Source organism: Mustela putorius, unplaced genomic scaffold, assembly GCF_011764305.1.
Source record: "Mustela putorius furo isolate JIRA1106 unplaced genomic scaffold, ASM1176430v1.1 tig00003834_pilon_pilon_pilon, whole genome shotgun sequence".
NCBI classification, from domain to species: domain Eukaryota; kingdom Metazoa; phylum Chordata; class Mammalia; order Carnivora; family Mustelidae; genus Mustela; species Mustela putorius.
The window spans coordinates 70,276,496-70,292,864 of NW_025421987.1; the positions used below are offsets into that span (position 1 = coordinate 70,276,496).

At 38.3% G+C, this 16,369-nt stretch overlaps 1 protein-coding gene across 4 annotated transcripts in view; it reads right to left on the reverse strand.

The window, feature by feature from the left end:
* Positions 1 to 319: 319 nt before the first annotated feature.
* Positions 320 to 16,369, reverse strand: part of WDR49 (WD repeat domain 49) — a 134,571-nt gene continuing 118,521 nt past the window's right edge. For all 4 annotated transcript variants that reach the window (XM_045088605.1, XM_045088604.1, XM_013058288.2 and 1 more), the window contains one exon: positions 320 to 665. In XM_045088605.1, coding sequence (XP_044944540.1) covers positions 535 to 665 — 131 coding nt within the window. In that variant the 3' untranslated portion in view covers positions 320 to 534. The remainder of the gene's footprint in view (positions 666 to 16,369) is intronic.

Below are 16,369 nucleotides of genomic sequence, written 5' to 3' on the forward strand. Positions count from 1 at the left end.
TGCTCAGCGGGGAGTTTGCTTTGCCCTCTCTCTCTGCCTCTCTGCCATTCTCTGCTCCTACTCTAAGTAAATAAATAAAATCTTCAAAAATATTAAATAAAAGAAACTAGAAAGTGTGTAAATATGTAGAAATGGCTTTCTCAGTTAAGTTTGCTGATAGTCACTGTGTTTGTGTTTTTCATATTTAACTTCAAGGCAGCTTTTACAATAAAAATTGATCAAAAAGATTTGTCTGTCAAAGTAACCAGAAGTGCAATTGGTTAGAATACATTGTTCTGAATATGTACATTTTTACATAAAACCACTTGAGAACAAATGATGCCAGTTGTTATTGCCTCCTCTTTAATCAATCTTTTACTGAGAATACACAGAAAGTAAAAGGTGATGGATAAAAGCAGCACTGAGACATTGTCTGAAAACAAAACTTCCCGAAGTTTAAATATAAAGTAAAAGAATGGTGCAGAATTCTTGATTCCTTATATGTGTTCTATATTCATACTTCATTTGACAATGAAATATTTATTTCTCTTTCAATTATAATTGCTTCTTATTTCTTTTTATCTTCACTTCACTACTTGTTTCTTGACATAATTGCTTGGCTCTTCGTTCCCGATCCAGAATTTCTTTGGGGAACAGGTTTTTCTCATCAAATACGGCTTTCAAAGCTATGAAATGATGAAGAAAATGACATGGAAATTATACTTGGTAAAAGACTCAATTAAATGAAATAGTGGGGAGAAAATTCTTGTTTCAATTCATCCGAAAATTCGTATGTTCCTAAAACTGAGAGTGTATTTGGGGGAATTTTCTCTGAAGCTCCTGCTATTCCTTTTACTTCAATTTAAATTAAAAAGTTAAATTTTCACAGAGTTTGTTCTATTAATGTATTTATATCATGATAGAGATCCACCATTTCACAGTAGAAGACTAAAGAAGCTTGTGTTTTCCACTTTTGCTTTTTAATCTACTTAACAGCTATCAAAGACTCATAAAAAGCCAAGAACAAATTATTCTGTATTGAAATAAGACAATTAAAATAATCAAAACACAGTTTGACTGTCTGCATGACTAAACAAGTGCATCTGCAATCATGTCTTTGTAAGATTCTTGGATCTGCAGGGATCTGTGGCTTCAGAAAAAAAGAGCCAAATTATCCCCATGAGTGGCTATATTATGCATCAGTGAGAAGTAGAAGGAAATTGTGCCACGCATTCAAGAAAATAATTTTGGCCTTTTGCTTAATTTTATCATTTCAACAAATGTTTACTGAATGTATATTATGCACAATGTTCTATGCTCAGGTGTAAATGGGACACAAATATGACTAAGTCACAGACTTTCTTCCAACTGGAAGAAAGGAGGAACAGTGCCCAAATAACCAAAAGTTCAAGTACAATAAGATACAGTTCTAAGAAAATATGAGCAACAGAAGCTGTGGTGAAACATATCAAGAGATTCTAAGAAAATGCAGAGATCAGAGGAAAAGCTTTAAGGATTTAAACACTATTTGACATAGATATTGAAGTCCAGGTAGGATTTTGAGTTGATAAGGACCATGGACATGAGGAAGAGTTGGCAAAGGGGGAAAGAAATGTCAATTAGAGGGAACAGAGTAAATAAATGTGTGGAGAAACAAGAGCCCTTATTTGGATTATTCTGAATAATTCAGTACAATGTGACCGAAGTTCAAAATATAGAGAGAATGAGGTTGGAGCAAGACAAAGGAACACTTTAAATGCTGAGCCCAAGGAATTGACATAAACTAGAGAAAAGTTGAACAACCTCATAGTACCATGCCATCTTTATATATTTGGATTGGGGGAAAAAAAAAAAAAAACTCTCTCCACTTCCCATGCCAACGTGACTGTTTAAGTCAATATCTTTCCACTTTTTCTCTTAGATATTATACAAGAACAACAGGGAAAATGAGAAAAATATAATTTGGCAAACAGACTCCACACGAGTAAAGCCCAAAGATAGAGGTAAATTGCAGCCTGCAAAATGTGGAGAAGGGCAAGAGCTCACAGTAGGCAGAAGCTATGCAAGATAAAGTGATGAGTATGGAAAGTGTAAGAATGCCAGCTGCCATAGCATCACAGAAAGTTCTAGCAAAAAGACGTGCACTAAAAATAAGGGGCCCACCCTGTAGCACAAATACTTTATCTCTCATTCATATCAATGGATGTAAACAGAGGTGAATAAGGCTGGAAGCAAAGGCCCTCCACAATACCCCGTATATTCAGTGAAAGAGATGAGGCAAGACTACATAAAGAACCACGCACATGAGCCATTTTTTGCTAAGGACAGTCTGCCCTCACAGGTTGTAAAAATTGAAGGCCATTCAATGTTACAAGCTCTCGCCTCAGAACCTACAAGTTCTATATGTTACAAGCTCTCGCCTCAGAACCTACTATAAATTTCAAGTCTAAAAACCCCAACTCATTAAGACTAATAATTAAGAGAGGAAATAAACATATTTTTAAAAAGTGGCATATCAGGGACATAGAGGACTATAAGCAAAATTAGAACCATAACAAAACAAATTTTAAAAAGAACAGAACTCATCAATACACAGACCACCACCAGAGAAATATTTCCATTGGCCAGATACATACCGTTACTGAGCACTTCGTCACATATTAAATTTTAAAACTTGAAAGAGCACTTACCTCTGTGAAGCAAGATCACAGAACAGAAGTGAAAGAAGTCAGGAAATGGCACAACAGGAAGTGAGGCAAGTGAGCTGGCAGAACTCAGGAAAAATCTCTCGAGCAAGAATAGACTATGGGGCAACATAATGGGGAGCAGAATTTACAGATGAGAGAAGCAAAAATAATAAGATGAAAAGTAAGAGAAGATATGAGAGAGGAAAGTGATACTGAAAAAGAAATAGATCCAACAACACAAGCATCACATGAGTCCTTCAGAAAGAATGCCAGAGCAGAACAGATGTTTGAAGACATCATGTATGAAGTTTTCCTTACATCAGAGACAATATGACATATACAGAAAGAACATATGGTGGCACCAGGAAGAAGAGAGTGAGAATAGTCAAACAAAGCAAATCTTAGTAAAATTATTAGACTTCAGAGAGATTCACTTGGCAGTCAGACAAAATGATCAAGTCACTCAAAAGGAGAGAAATGGATATCTTACATTACCTATCTTCATAGTAATGATAGATACCAGAAGGCAGTAGAGCAACACCAACAAGGAAATCAAGGAAACAATGTATGAAATATGGATATGATACAGACTGCCACAAATCTTAGAGTTAAAAAGAGTTTCAACATGCGGGGAATTCAGGGACTAGTGTTTCTAAAAGAACTTTTTGAGGAAATTTCTACAAAATAAATTAGTACATGAATGACTGAGGAAAATTTAGAAAAAGGTTTAGTAGTGAGCCCTGAATGTTTTTAAAGTAGAAGTGGGATTAAAATAATATTCAGTTTAGGATAACAAAACAGAAGGTAGAAGCCACATGCCTGACAATGTAGAAATGATAAAACTAACAAAAACTGGAAGAGTGAGGGAGAAGCAGCTTTATTCATGATAAATCAGTGACAGCTAAGAGGCAAAGGACTTAAAACAACAAGTCATCATGGCCGTAGAAGTAAATGTAACAAAATAAAATCAGCTCAAAGAAAGATCGAATTATTGAATAAAATTAGTTAGTAGAAAAAAAGAGGAATGAAGAAACATGCTTATTTTATCGTCAGTCAGCATGGATGTAATAGTTACTATCCTAGAAAACTGAAGGGCTAGAAGAATTGTATAAACGTATGAGTATAAAGGTACCACTAGAACAATATATAACAACCTCCTGAAGTAAAAACAACAAAAAAATTACAGATCCAGTGAAAGCTTTAAAAAAGATATAAATAATACATGGCATAAAAGAGTGTGAGAAGTACCAAACCAAAATATCTAACATATTGATCAATTTAAATGTGCCCAATTTCATGATTTAAAAAAAAAAATGACTTTTTAGTTGGATCAAAAGTAAAACTCAACACGCATCTAAAATGAAGTGATTCTAAAAATTTGAAATAGAAGGATTAGAAGAGCATAGCAGGCAAATCTAAACCCAAAGAAAGCAAGAGGTCAAAATCTAAAATCATCAGTATATAGAGAAAACCTCAGAGAATACACAGAGACTTGGACAAGTGGGTGCCAGAAGTAGGTGATACTGGGAACTGGACAAGTCCATATCAAGGAAGTGAGGGAGACTTCTCACTGGATAATTTTTTAGGTGCTCAATATTTGATTAGTGTGTATTTTGTTTTCTTGCAATAGGACAAAAATGAATAAACCTAGAACTACCTCTTAAGCAAAGCTACAAATGAAAATACTTTGCATTTGCCTAATACCAGCAGTACAAGGTCTATGGATTTCCGTACATCGGTTGATTCTGTCCCGAATGACTGCAGATTAGCATTTGAGGATCCCAAGTCATTCTGAATGCCTTAGAGCTCTCCTGAGCTCCACTGTGAAAGCCAGAATGTTCCTTTTGAAATAAACTCTCCCGTTTTACTGATATATTTCTCAACTACATGAGGAATTTGCATCAAAATTGACTGGGTTTTAGAACCTTGAACCGATGACTGATAGGCGCTTGCAGATCTAAAGAGAGGCAGTCTTACCTGAATAATTAATTTTTTTGAGTTAAAAACATGATAAAAAAAATTCACATACAGGGGCAGATCCTTGTTCCCTGCACCCAAAGTTTACAATTTGGGGAGGTCTCTAAAATACACGTATATAAAACTACAGATACATAACTATTCATAAAAATAGCTATTTATTGAGAATGAGAAAATCAATCTCAGCAAATTATTGAAGTTTTAGAGTTGGGTCCTTTTCTTCTGAGATCTTCTTTAGGAAAGGCATCTGAAATGCTTACCCAGAAATGCTGCCTGCTTGCAATCTGGCTTCCACTTTTCCCCGGAACACTAAAACTCACAGCAACTACTAATACTCAAAAGAGATGAGGCCCATTAAGCAACCTCCTGGCTTTACTGGCAAACTCTTTCATGTTGCAAAAATGATGTCATTAACCTAACACCTTCTAAACGGGTAATACTGATCAATTCGTCTTACTATTCAGAGTAACAACATCTGCTAGGTTAATGGCATAATGCTGTCATACGATAATGTGAGTGAGTCTGCAATGATTGTGTGAAACATCTAAGAGACCATTAACCGTTTATTGAGCTTGTTTAAGATTATAAAGGAATGTCCTTAACCTTGCTGTGATAACTTGCTTTCTTGAAGTATTAACTGGCAAGGCTAAAGTTCCCAATTATTCAATCAAACATTAATCTAGGTGTTGCTCTGCAGGGATTTTGCTGATGTAATTAAAATCCCTAATCAATGGACTTTAAGTAAAAGAGATTATCCAGGATAATCTGGGTGAGTTTCATGGAGTTTCATTCTGTCCTCTCCTGTCTGCAGAGGAGAGCTTTAGACGGGCGCTCAGTCTGCCCAGGATCTTCCCTTCCCGATTTAGCCCTACTCATTTTGGACTTGCTCAGTCAGCCCTCACAATCCCATAAGTACATTCCTTGTCATAAATTTCAATATATGGTCCTGCAGGTTCTGCTTTCCTGAACCCTGACTGATACACTTGCCATAAAGTGCACTGTTTATCTCAAGACAATTGTGAAGGGCAAAGTGTTCTCCTCGAGTCAAACTGGTGTGTCAAGGTTGGTGGTTTGTGACTAGAGTCTGTTGGTTATTCCTTGTAAAGAAAACATATGTTTATTCAAAAGTATAGCTTGTCTTAAGGCCCTCTCAATTCCCACATAGGTACTATGTGGGACCTCAAGTCTCAAACTTCTTGTTTTCTGGGCCAACAACATTTAATCTTAAAGAGTAGTTTTCTTCGAAGGGCTAGTAACAGCTAATGTATATGGCCTCTGAAGGCTTCTATTTACTTAAACTCAAAGTCTTTGTCCAGGGTGCATGGCCCCACATAATGTAATCCCTCTCCGCACCCCCCTCAACCTCATCCTGTACTAGTCTCCATCTCTCTCATACTACCCCAGCAACAGTAACTTTCTTTCTGACCCCAGAACACATCAATCCTGTTCTCAACTCAGTAGCTTTATACTTCTGGACCTTGTCCTTGGAGTGTCCTGCCCCTAACACTTCATGAGACTGCTTTTCTATCTTTCAGATTCCAACAAAAAAATCAGAGGAAACTTCACTGATGCTCCCCTAGTCATGTCTTGTCACATTATTGTGCTTTATTTTCTTCATAACTCTTACTAATATCACCATCTAAACTTATCTTCATATACTTATTATCTGTCTCTCTCCAGGGGGATAAACTCAATAAAACCAAAGACCTTGTCTGCCATCAAATCTCATATTCCCAGGGCACCCAACAGGGCATCATGGGAGGACTTAAAAAAATATATGTTTTAATAAATAAACAAGTGAGTGAAGATACCTCCAGGAATATGAATTGGGCTAGGTTTGGTGGGCTCACTTCTCAAAATTTGGAATTCTTGCATTCCAGAGACCCATAATGATGAAAAAAAGATGGTTCACTGTGTCATATAGCCATATATGCATCCACTTACCACAGCCCTTAAAATCGACATCTAGCGTTATTGGTAACCATTTACACTTACTATTTGTACCTTGGAAAATATGACATTTATACATTCATTACTTCATTCTATAGCTGGCTGCCCAACAAGGTTTGTTATAAGGATACCCAAAAGGTGTTTTAAGAGTAATGAAAATGAAAGATATGGTGGTCATGAAGGTATTAAAACATTTTTTTTATTAAAACATTTTCACTGAAATAAAATGATTTGATAAACTTAATAAAGCAAAGCTGATCTTTTGTCATCTGATGCTTCCCTTGTCCCTTGATTAGCAACTAACTGTATCAGACAAACAATTGTGGCAAACACCTCACAAAGGCACCCTAGCAAGAAAGAACTTGATGGCCATCTAAATAGAAGCACGGCAAGGACCAGCTGTTGCTCATCAATGAATATCTAGTATTCTGAAAACTTTCTAATTCACATCCTTTATCCTATTTTATTCTAAGTCCTCTAGATAAGTGCTTTTCAGAATACGGTGTGTGCCAGAATTACCCAGAAATCTTGTTAAAAGGTAGATTCTGATTCAATAGATCTGAGTTGGGGCCTGTGATGCTACATTTCTAACATTATCCCAGGTGGTGCTCATGCTGTTATCCACTGGCCATGTCTTGACACCAAGTTTCTCATTCCTGTATCTAGACTCTAGAGCAGTATTACCAAGTTGTCATTTAATTTCAGCAATCACTGAGTAATAATCAGGTAGCAAAGCAACAGATTGTTGGCAGGGTGGTGAGGACTGGTTCAAATTCTTTAACAGTCTTCATATAACTCCTAAATAATTGTAGATTAGGACCTGTTGAACTTTTTTTTTTAAAGACTCACTTTTAAAATTGTTAAATCTTCTTGTTGGACAGACCCTTTGAGTATGATATAGTGTCCTTCCTCATCTCTTATTATAGTCTTTGGCTTAAAATCTAATTGATCTGATATAAGGATTGCCACTCCTGCTTTCTTCTGATGTCCATTAGCATGGTAAATTCTTTTCCACCCCCTCACTTTAAATCTGGAGGTGTCTTCGGGCTTAAAATGAGTTTCTTGGAGGCAACATATAGATGGGTTTTGTTTTTTTATCCATTCTGATACCCTGTGTCTTTTGACAGGGGCATTTAGCACATTAACATTCAGGGTAACTATTGAGAGATATGAATTTAGTGCCATTGTTTTGCCTGTAAGGTGACTGTTACTGTATATGGTCTCTGTTCCTTTCTGATCTACCACTTGTAGGCTCTCTCTTTGCTTAGAGGACCCCTTTCAAGATTTCCTGTAGAGCTGGTTTGGTGTTTGCAAATTCTTTCAGTTGTTGTTTGTCCTGGAAGCTTTTAATCTCTCCTTCTATTTTCAATGATAGCCTAGCTGGATATAGTATTGTGGGCTGCATGTTTTTCTCATTTAGTGCTCTGAAAATATCATGCCAGCTCTTTCTGGCCTGCCAGGTCTCTGTGGATAAGTCAGCTGCCAATCTAATATTTTACCATTGTATGTTACAGACTTCTTTTCCCGGGCTGCTTTCAGGATTTTCTCTTTGTCACTGAGACTTGTAAATTTTACTATTAGGTGATGGGGTGTGGGCCTATTCTTATTGATTTTGAGGGGCGTTCTCTGAACCTCCTGAATTCTGAGGAAAGAATTAATAAAATTGATAAACCCCTGGCCCGACTTATCAAAAAGAAAAGAGAAAGGACCCAAATAAATAAAATCATGAATGAAAGAGGAGAGATCACAACTAACACCAAAGAAATACAAACTATTATAAGAACATACTATGAGCAACTCTACGGCAATAAATTTGACAATCTGGAAGAAATGGATGCATTCCTAGAAACATATAAACTACCACAACTGAACCAGGAAGAGGTAGAAAGCCTGAACAGACCCATAACCAGTAAGGAGATTGAAACAGTCATTAAAAATCTCCAAACAAACAAAAGCCCAGGGCCAGACGGCTTCCCGGGGGAATTCTACCAAACATTTAAAGAAGAACTAATTCCTATTCTCCTAAAACTGTTCCAAAAAATAGAAATGGAAGGAAAACTTCCAAACTCATTTTATGAGGCCAGCATCACCTTGATCCCAAAACCAGACAAGGATCCCACCAAAAAAGAGAGCTATAGACCAATATCCTTGATGAACACAGATGCGAAAATACTCAACAAAATACTAGCCAATAGGATTCAACAGTACATTAAAAAGATTATTCACCACGACCAAGTGGGATTTATTCCAGGGCTGCAAGGTTGGTTCAACATCCACAAATCAGTCAATGTGATACAACACATCAATAAAAGTAAGAACAAGAACCATATGATACTCTCAATAGATGCTGAAAAAGCATTTGACAAAGTACAGCATCCCTTCCTGATCAAAACTCTTCAAAGTGTAGGAATAGAGGGCACATACCTCAATATCATCAAAGCCATCTATGAAAAACCCACCGCAAATATCATTCTCAATGGAGAAAAACTGAAAGCTTTTCCCCTAAGGTCAGGAACACGGCAGGGATGTCCATTATCACCACTGCTATTCAACATAGTACTAGAGGTCCTAGCCTCAGCAATCAGACAACAAAAGGAAATTAAAGGCATCCAAATCGGCAAAGAAGAAGTCAAATTATCACTCTTCGCAGATGATATGATACTATATGTGGAAAACCCAAAAGACTCCACTCCAAAACTGCTAGAACTTATACAGGAATTCAGTAAAGTGTCAGGATATAAAATCAATGCACAAAAATCAGTTGCATTTCTCTACACCAACAGCAAGACAGAAGAAAGGGAAATTAAGGAGTCAATCCCATTTACAATTGCACCCAAAACCATAAGATACCTAGGAATAAACCTAACCAAAGAGACACAGAATCTATACTCAGAAAACTATAAAGTACTCATGAAAGAAATTGAGGAAGACACAAAGAAATGCAAAAATGTTCCATGCTCCTGGATTGGAAGAATAAATATTGTGAAAATGTCTATGCTACCTAAAGCAATCTACACATTTAATGCAATTCCTATCAAAGTACCATCCATATTTTTCAAAGAAATGGAACAAATAATTCTAAAATTTATATGGAACCAGAAAAGACCTCGAATAGCTAAAGGGATATTGAAAAAGAAAGCCAACGTTGGTGGCATCACAATCCCGGACTTCAAGCTCTATTACAAAGCTGTCATCATCAAGACAGCATGGTACTGGCACAAAAACAGACCCATAGATCAATGGAACAGAATAGAGAGCCCAGAAATAGACTCTCAACTCTATGGTCAACTAATCTTCGACAAAGCAGGAAAGAATGTCCAATGGAAAAAAGACAGCCTCTTCAATAAATGGTGCTGGGAAAATTGGACAGCCACATGCAGAAAAATGAAATTGGACCAGTTCCTTACACCACACACGAAAATAGACTCAAAATGGATGAAGGACCTCAATGTGCGAAAGGAATCCATCAAAATCCTTGAGGAGAACACAGGCAGCAACCTCTTCGACCTCAGCCGCAGCAACATCTTCCTAGGAACAACGCCAAAGGCAAGGGAAGCAAGGGCAAAAATGAACTATTGGGATTTCATCAAGATCAAAAGCTTTTGCACAGCAAAGGAAACAGTGAACAAAATCAAAAGACAACTGACAGAATGGGAGAAGATATTTGCAAACGACATATCAGATAAAGGACTAGGGTCCAGAATCCATAAAGAACTTAGCAAACTCAACACCCAAAGAACAAATAATCCAATCAAGAAATGGGCAGAGGACATGAACAGACATTTCTGCAAAGAAGACATCCAGATGGCCAACAGACACATGAAAAAGTGCTCCATATCACTCGGCATCAGGGAAATACAAATCAAAACCACAATGCTATATCATCTCACACCAGTCAGAATGGCTAAAATCAACAAGTCAGGAAATGACAGATGCTGGCGAGGATGCGGAGAAAGGGGAACCCTCCTACACTGTTGGTGGGAATGCAAGCTGGTGCAACCTCTCTGGAAAACAGCATGGAGGTTCCTCAAAATGTTTAAAATAGAACTGCCCTATGACCCAGCAATTACACTATTGGGTATTTACCCTAAAGATACAAATGTAGTGATCCAAAGGGGCACGTGTACTCGAATATTTATAGCAGCAATGTCCACAATAGCCAAACTATGGAAAGAACCTAGATGTCCATCAACAGATGAATGGATCAAGAAGATGTGGTATATATACACAATGGAATACTATGCAGCCATCAAAAGAAATGAAATCTTGCCATTTGCGACAACATGGATGGAACTAGAGCATATCATGCTTAGCGAAATAAGTCAAGCAGAGAAAGACAACTATCATATGATCTCCCTGATATGAGGAAGTGGTGATGCAACATGGGGGCTTAAGTGGGTACGAGAAGAATAAATGAAAGAAGATGGGATTGGGAGTGAGACAAACCATAAGTGACTCTTAATCTCACAAAACAAACTGAGGGTTGCTGGTGGGAGGGGGTTTGGGAGAAGGGGGTGGTATTATGGACATTGGGGAGGGTATGTGCTTTGGTGAGTGCTGTGAAGTGTGTAAACCTGGTGATTCACAGACCTGTACCCCTGGGGATAAAAATATATGTTTATAAAAAATAAAAAATTATATTTAAAAAAAATAAAGACTCACTTTTTTAAAAATTTTTGATTTTAACTTATTTGGTCCTTATACAGGGATAAAGACTCAATTTTTTTAAGAGCAGTTTTAGGTTTAAGATAAAATTGAAAAGAAGGTACAAATATTTCCCATATATCCCTGCCCCCACACATACTTAGCCTCTCCCTTTGTCAACATCACTCACCAGAATAGTATAGCTTTTTCTAGAGATGAATCTACATTGATCCATCATAATTTCTCAAAGTACATTGTTTACCTATGGGTTCACTACTGGTGGTATACATTTTATAGGTTTGGACAAAAGAGTAATGGCATATATCCCTTATTGTTTTTTCACCGTCCCTCAAAAATCCTTGGTGCTCTTCCTTTTCATCTCTTCTCCCCTTTTCTGGCAACCACTGCTCTTTTCACCATAGTTTTGCCTTTTCCAGAATGTCATGTATTTGGAATCATCAGTATGTCCTTTCTCAGGCTAGCTTCTTTCACCTAGTAATATTCATTTAAGATTCCTCCATGTGTCTTTTCATGGCTTCATAGTTCATTTCTTTTTAGAGCTCAATAGTACCCCATTATCTGGATGTGCCACAGTTTATTTATATATTCACTTATTGAAGGACATCTTAGTTGCTTCCAAGTTTGGGCAATTATGAATAAAGTTGCTTTAAACATCTATGCACAGGCCTCTGTGTGAACATATGTTTTCAGCTCCTCTGGTTAAATACCAAGAAGCTTGATTGTTGGAATATGTGGTAAGAGTATGCTTCCTTTTGTAAGAAACTGCCAACTGTCTTCCAAAGTAGCTGCATCATTTGGCCTTCCCACCAGCAATGAATGAGTTCCTGTTGTTCCACAACCTCATCAACATTTGGTATTGTCAGTGTTCTGGATTTTGGCCATTCTAATAGGTGAACAGTGATATCTCACTGTTGTTTTACTTTGTATTTCCCTGAAGACATAGTGGAACATCTGTTGAACCTTTTAAAAATGTTTTTCACATATTAATGATGTCTGTCTTCTAGGATCCAAATGTTGATATGTATGTGTGTGTGTGTGTGTGTGTGTGACTTTCAAAATGATTTATGCCATTATATAAAGATATAAATAATAGGAAGGAATTCCACTTCTAAGATGTCTCTTTTATCCTCATTCTTTAGGTATCTAAAATTTCCTGGAGTATATCACATGTAACAATCTCTCACTTCTTACTTAGAATGAATATATCTATATTTGCTTTCTTTTTGTATTATAATTATTTGTTCCAATAAGAACTTTTCCAGAAATATCAGGGACTTCCTTTCTTTTTTGGTACTACATTTAAGATTATATCCAAAAGCAAAGATAGAGTGAGTTAGATTTTTACCAGCAGTCTATGTGCATATTTTCATCTATAGTTTAAGAACTATATAGAGAATTTTGTGTCGTAATGAAAACCACAAATTGTCAGATCCACCATTTTTTAATTATTTTGTCCCTCTTTTTAAATTGCGGGTTACCAATGGATACACAAATTCTGTCTCACCTGGTAGAGTTTTAATTGACTTCCTCTCCTTCTTTGGAAACACCAGTTTCAGAACCGACCTGTAGACTGGACTGGAGTTTTTTTTTTTTTTTTTAATTTGTCAGAGAGAGAGAGCAAGCACAGGCAGGCCGAGTGGCAGGCAGAGGCAGAGGGAGAAGCAGGCTCCCTGCCGAACAAGGAGTCCGATGTGGGACTTGATCCCAGGATGCCAGGATCATGACCTGAGCCGAAGGCAGCCACCTAACCAACTGAACCACCCAGGTGTCCCTAGACTGGAGATTATTAACATGAACAAATTTTCCATTCTTACAGATGTGCAGTTCTTCCAGTTTCATTTAGTTTCTGACTACAATAGTCCAAAGTAAGCCTCCCCATTCTTCTCACACCTGACTACAACTGAGAACCAGAACTTGACAGCTCAAATCCCTGTCTCGACCCTACATGCCTGTAGCTGTCCTTTTCTCACAGGATCTCCAGAGCTCAGAACAACTGACCTTTCTCCAACTCACAATGTATGGTTCAACTGGTTTTACAGAAGCAACACCAAAAAGAACCCTTGAAAGACCACTTCTGAGACTCTGCTTTGTCCCCCCAGAAGGTTTATGATCACCTCTGGGTTGTTCCATGATGAGCAATATTTCCGGAACAAAAGCAGGGGACTGACAATGTCAAACTTTACCTGAGCCCTGCACTCCTGGAAAGCAGAGACAGTTAAGAAATTCCTCTTCTCTTTTGTGTCATACTCTGAGATAAGACCCTCTGTACCCTTCCCCAGAAGTCTAGTAAAACTCACGGATGCATGAACCTGCCTCTGTAACAGCTCAAGCCTGTTTCCTTTTCTCTCAGAGTTCCTCTTTAACAAATACTCTCCCTATGCAATAGCCTGCAATAAAATTATCTCTTTAATTGTCCCACTCATTTTGTCTCTGACAGAACAACAACAAGAACCATATCATTCACCTGAGGTACCACTAATGCAGCATTTTCCCTACAATGGAAATTTTTTAAGATTTTACAGACACAGTATGAATGGGTTCTAGGGATTTGCAGGTGAAACCTGACCCAAAGACATTTCTAAGTCTTTGCCAGGTTTTTGAATAAGGCATATGAAAGAGGGGTTTCAAGCTGTTTAAGAACCCACAGGGAACAACTTGGAAGCTAAAGAGAGAGTATGAAAGATGTTTTAACTTGAAAGGAAAAGGAAGAGGATACAAAAGGACATTAAAAACCCAGTAGGTAAGACTAAAAAGTCACCAGGGGATTATGGAGTGTTTGAAAACTGTCCCTAGTTCCAAGTGATAGTTTAGAATATTGAAAGTAAGTCTGGCAGAATGCCTCTCATCACACAATTGCCAAATAACCTTCCACACACTGTAATTTTTGGGATTGCAGGAGTGTGTGTAAAATGCAGCACAAAGATCTAAGGTAGACTGTGGTAATGAAAATGTGGAGGGGGGTATGTTGGTAATTGAGTTTTTTAAGTGCTGTTTTACAATAACATTTTTTTTTTTAAATCCAGCGGCATCCTCCTGAAAAGGAGATGAACAATTTTCAATGAAAGTGATAAAAATGGGTAATATTATAGTAAAATGGCTGGTTTCAGAAATAAGTATAAGAATAAGCTGCCTAGGGGCACCAGGGTGGCTTAGATGGTTAAAACCTCTGCCTTCGGCTCAGAGTCCTGGAATCGAGCCCCGCATCAGGCTCTCTGCACAGCGTGGAGCCTGCTTCCTCCTCTCCCTCTGCCTGCCTCTTTGCCTACTTGTGATCTCTCTCTCTCAAATAAATAAATAAAATCTTAAAAAAAAAAAAGAAGAAGCTGCATAAGTGATTCCTTTCCATTCAGTTTTCCCTCCTTTCCCCTATGATCCTCTGTGCTATTCCTTATATTCCATATATCATTGAAACCGTATGATCATTGTCTTTCTCTGATTGACTTATTTTGCTCGGCATAAGACAACCCATGAGCGACTCTCAACTACACAGGGAACACCCTGAGGGTTGCTGGAGGGGAGGTGGTGGGGGAGGTTGGGGTAATAGGGTGATGGGCATTAAGGATTAAGGCTTGTGATGGGATGAGCATTGGGTGTTATACGCAGCTGATCAATAACTGAACTCTACATCTGAAACTAATAATGTGCTATATGTTGGCCAACTGAATTTACAAAAAAGAACACGCTGCCTAGGGAACATGATTTGAACGCTATTTGAACAAGGGAGATGACACCTAGAAATAGTAACAACACGAACAACTGAATAATGTGGACACTCCTCATGCAGGGCCCATCTCTTACTAGTTACGTGGGACCAGCTAAGTCATTTTAACTCTTCAGGTCTATGCTCCAGATTCCTTATGCCAATGCCAGAGTTTAGGCCACAGACTCCTCTTACAGAAAATAAGGACAATAATAACTTCTATAGCATAAAGCTGTTAAGTGGAATAATATTGGAATATTAACAGTAAGATACTATCAATAAAGAAAATGTATCAAATTCTTATTAAGTATTAGGTCCTATGCTAGGGGCTTCACCTATATTATTTCACTTAATGTTCACAGCAACCTTACGAGGGCAGTAACTAATAAGATGCCCATTTTTAGTTGAAGAGACTAAGGCACGGGAAGTTCAACTGACCTGTTCAAAGTCATACAGCTAGCAAGCGGTAGAGTCTTGATTTGAAGACGAGGGTATGCTTGAAATATTGCCTTTACACCATTATTGTTTGGAGTCTCCCAAGTTCTATTCCCTTTATAAGCGGAAATTCTCCCAAAAGACAACCATAGCTGTTAATACCTTATAACGTAATGGGAATACGGACTGCAATTTCAAAAGATCCAAAATAAGGTAAAAGGTCAGGGAAAAAAGCATGAAAATACAGTTAAGATGATAATGTGCCAGTTATCGATATATTGCCCCTCAGCTCCAAATCCACTCTTCACGGCTTACTTTGGCATAATGAACTAGAGCCCTGTAAATCTCTCTTTTGCCAGTTGGTTGATGCTGATCCCTGTCACGAGAGGACCCTAGATGTCACTGGAGAAGTGGATTTCTCTCCCAGGCAGGTGCCTGGGTCACCAGGCTCCTGCAGTGCAGTTTCTCTAGCACTTAGCATGATTTCCCCCAGGACCACGTCCACACAGAGGCTTTCCCAGCTCCAGACGCCCATTGTACAAGCATGGCGACCCCAGAGCCCAGAACTAGCAGCCTTCTTGTCACCTGCCTGGCACTGCCTGGTGAATGCTTTCCTGCTTACCCCAAGAGGGAAGTGGATGTCTGCCAGTATGACTCCTCCCTGTGAACAGCCTCCCCTGTACTCTTTTGGTGGCTTTGTAGTGAGTTCAGAGAGGCAGCCCTTCCCTGTGGATGGCTTCCCATGTCACCCGAGAGTAGAATATCGGCAGTTCTGCCTGCGGCTGCTCTGCCACCTCCCCATCCAGTGAGACACGGGCGAGCCCTCTCCCGTGGGGTCTGGGTGACCGCCCTGGCTGGGAGGGGCATCTTCCTCAGTCTCCCTCAGGTTTGAGGGTGCAGTAGCTGTTCTTTAGATCTGATATTCCTGTGTTCTTTAGAGTTCTCTTTACTTTCTACTAGCCAATTTTCTATAACA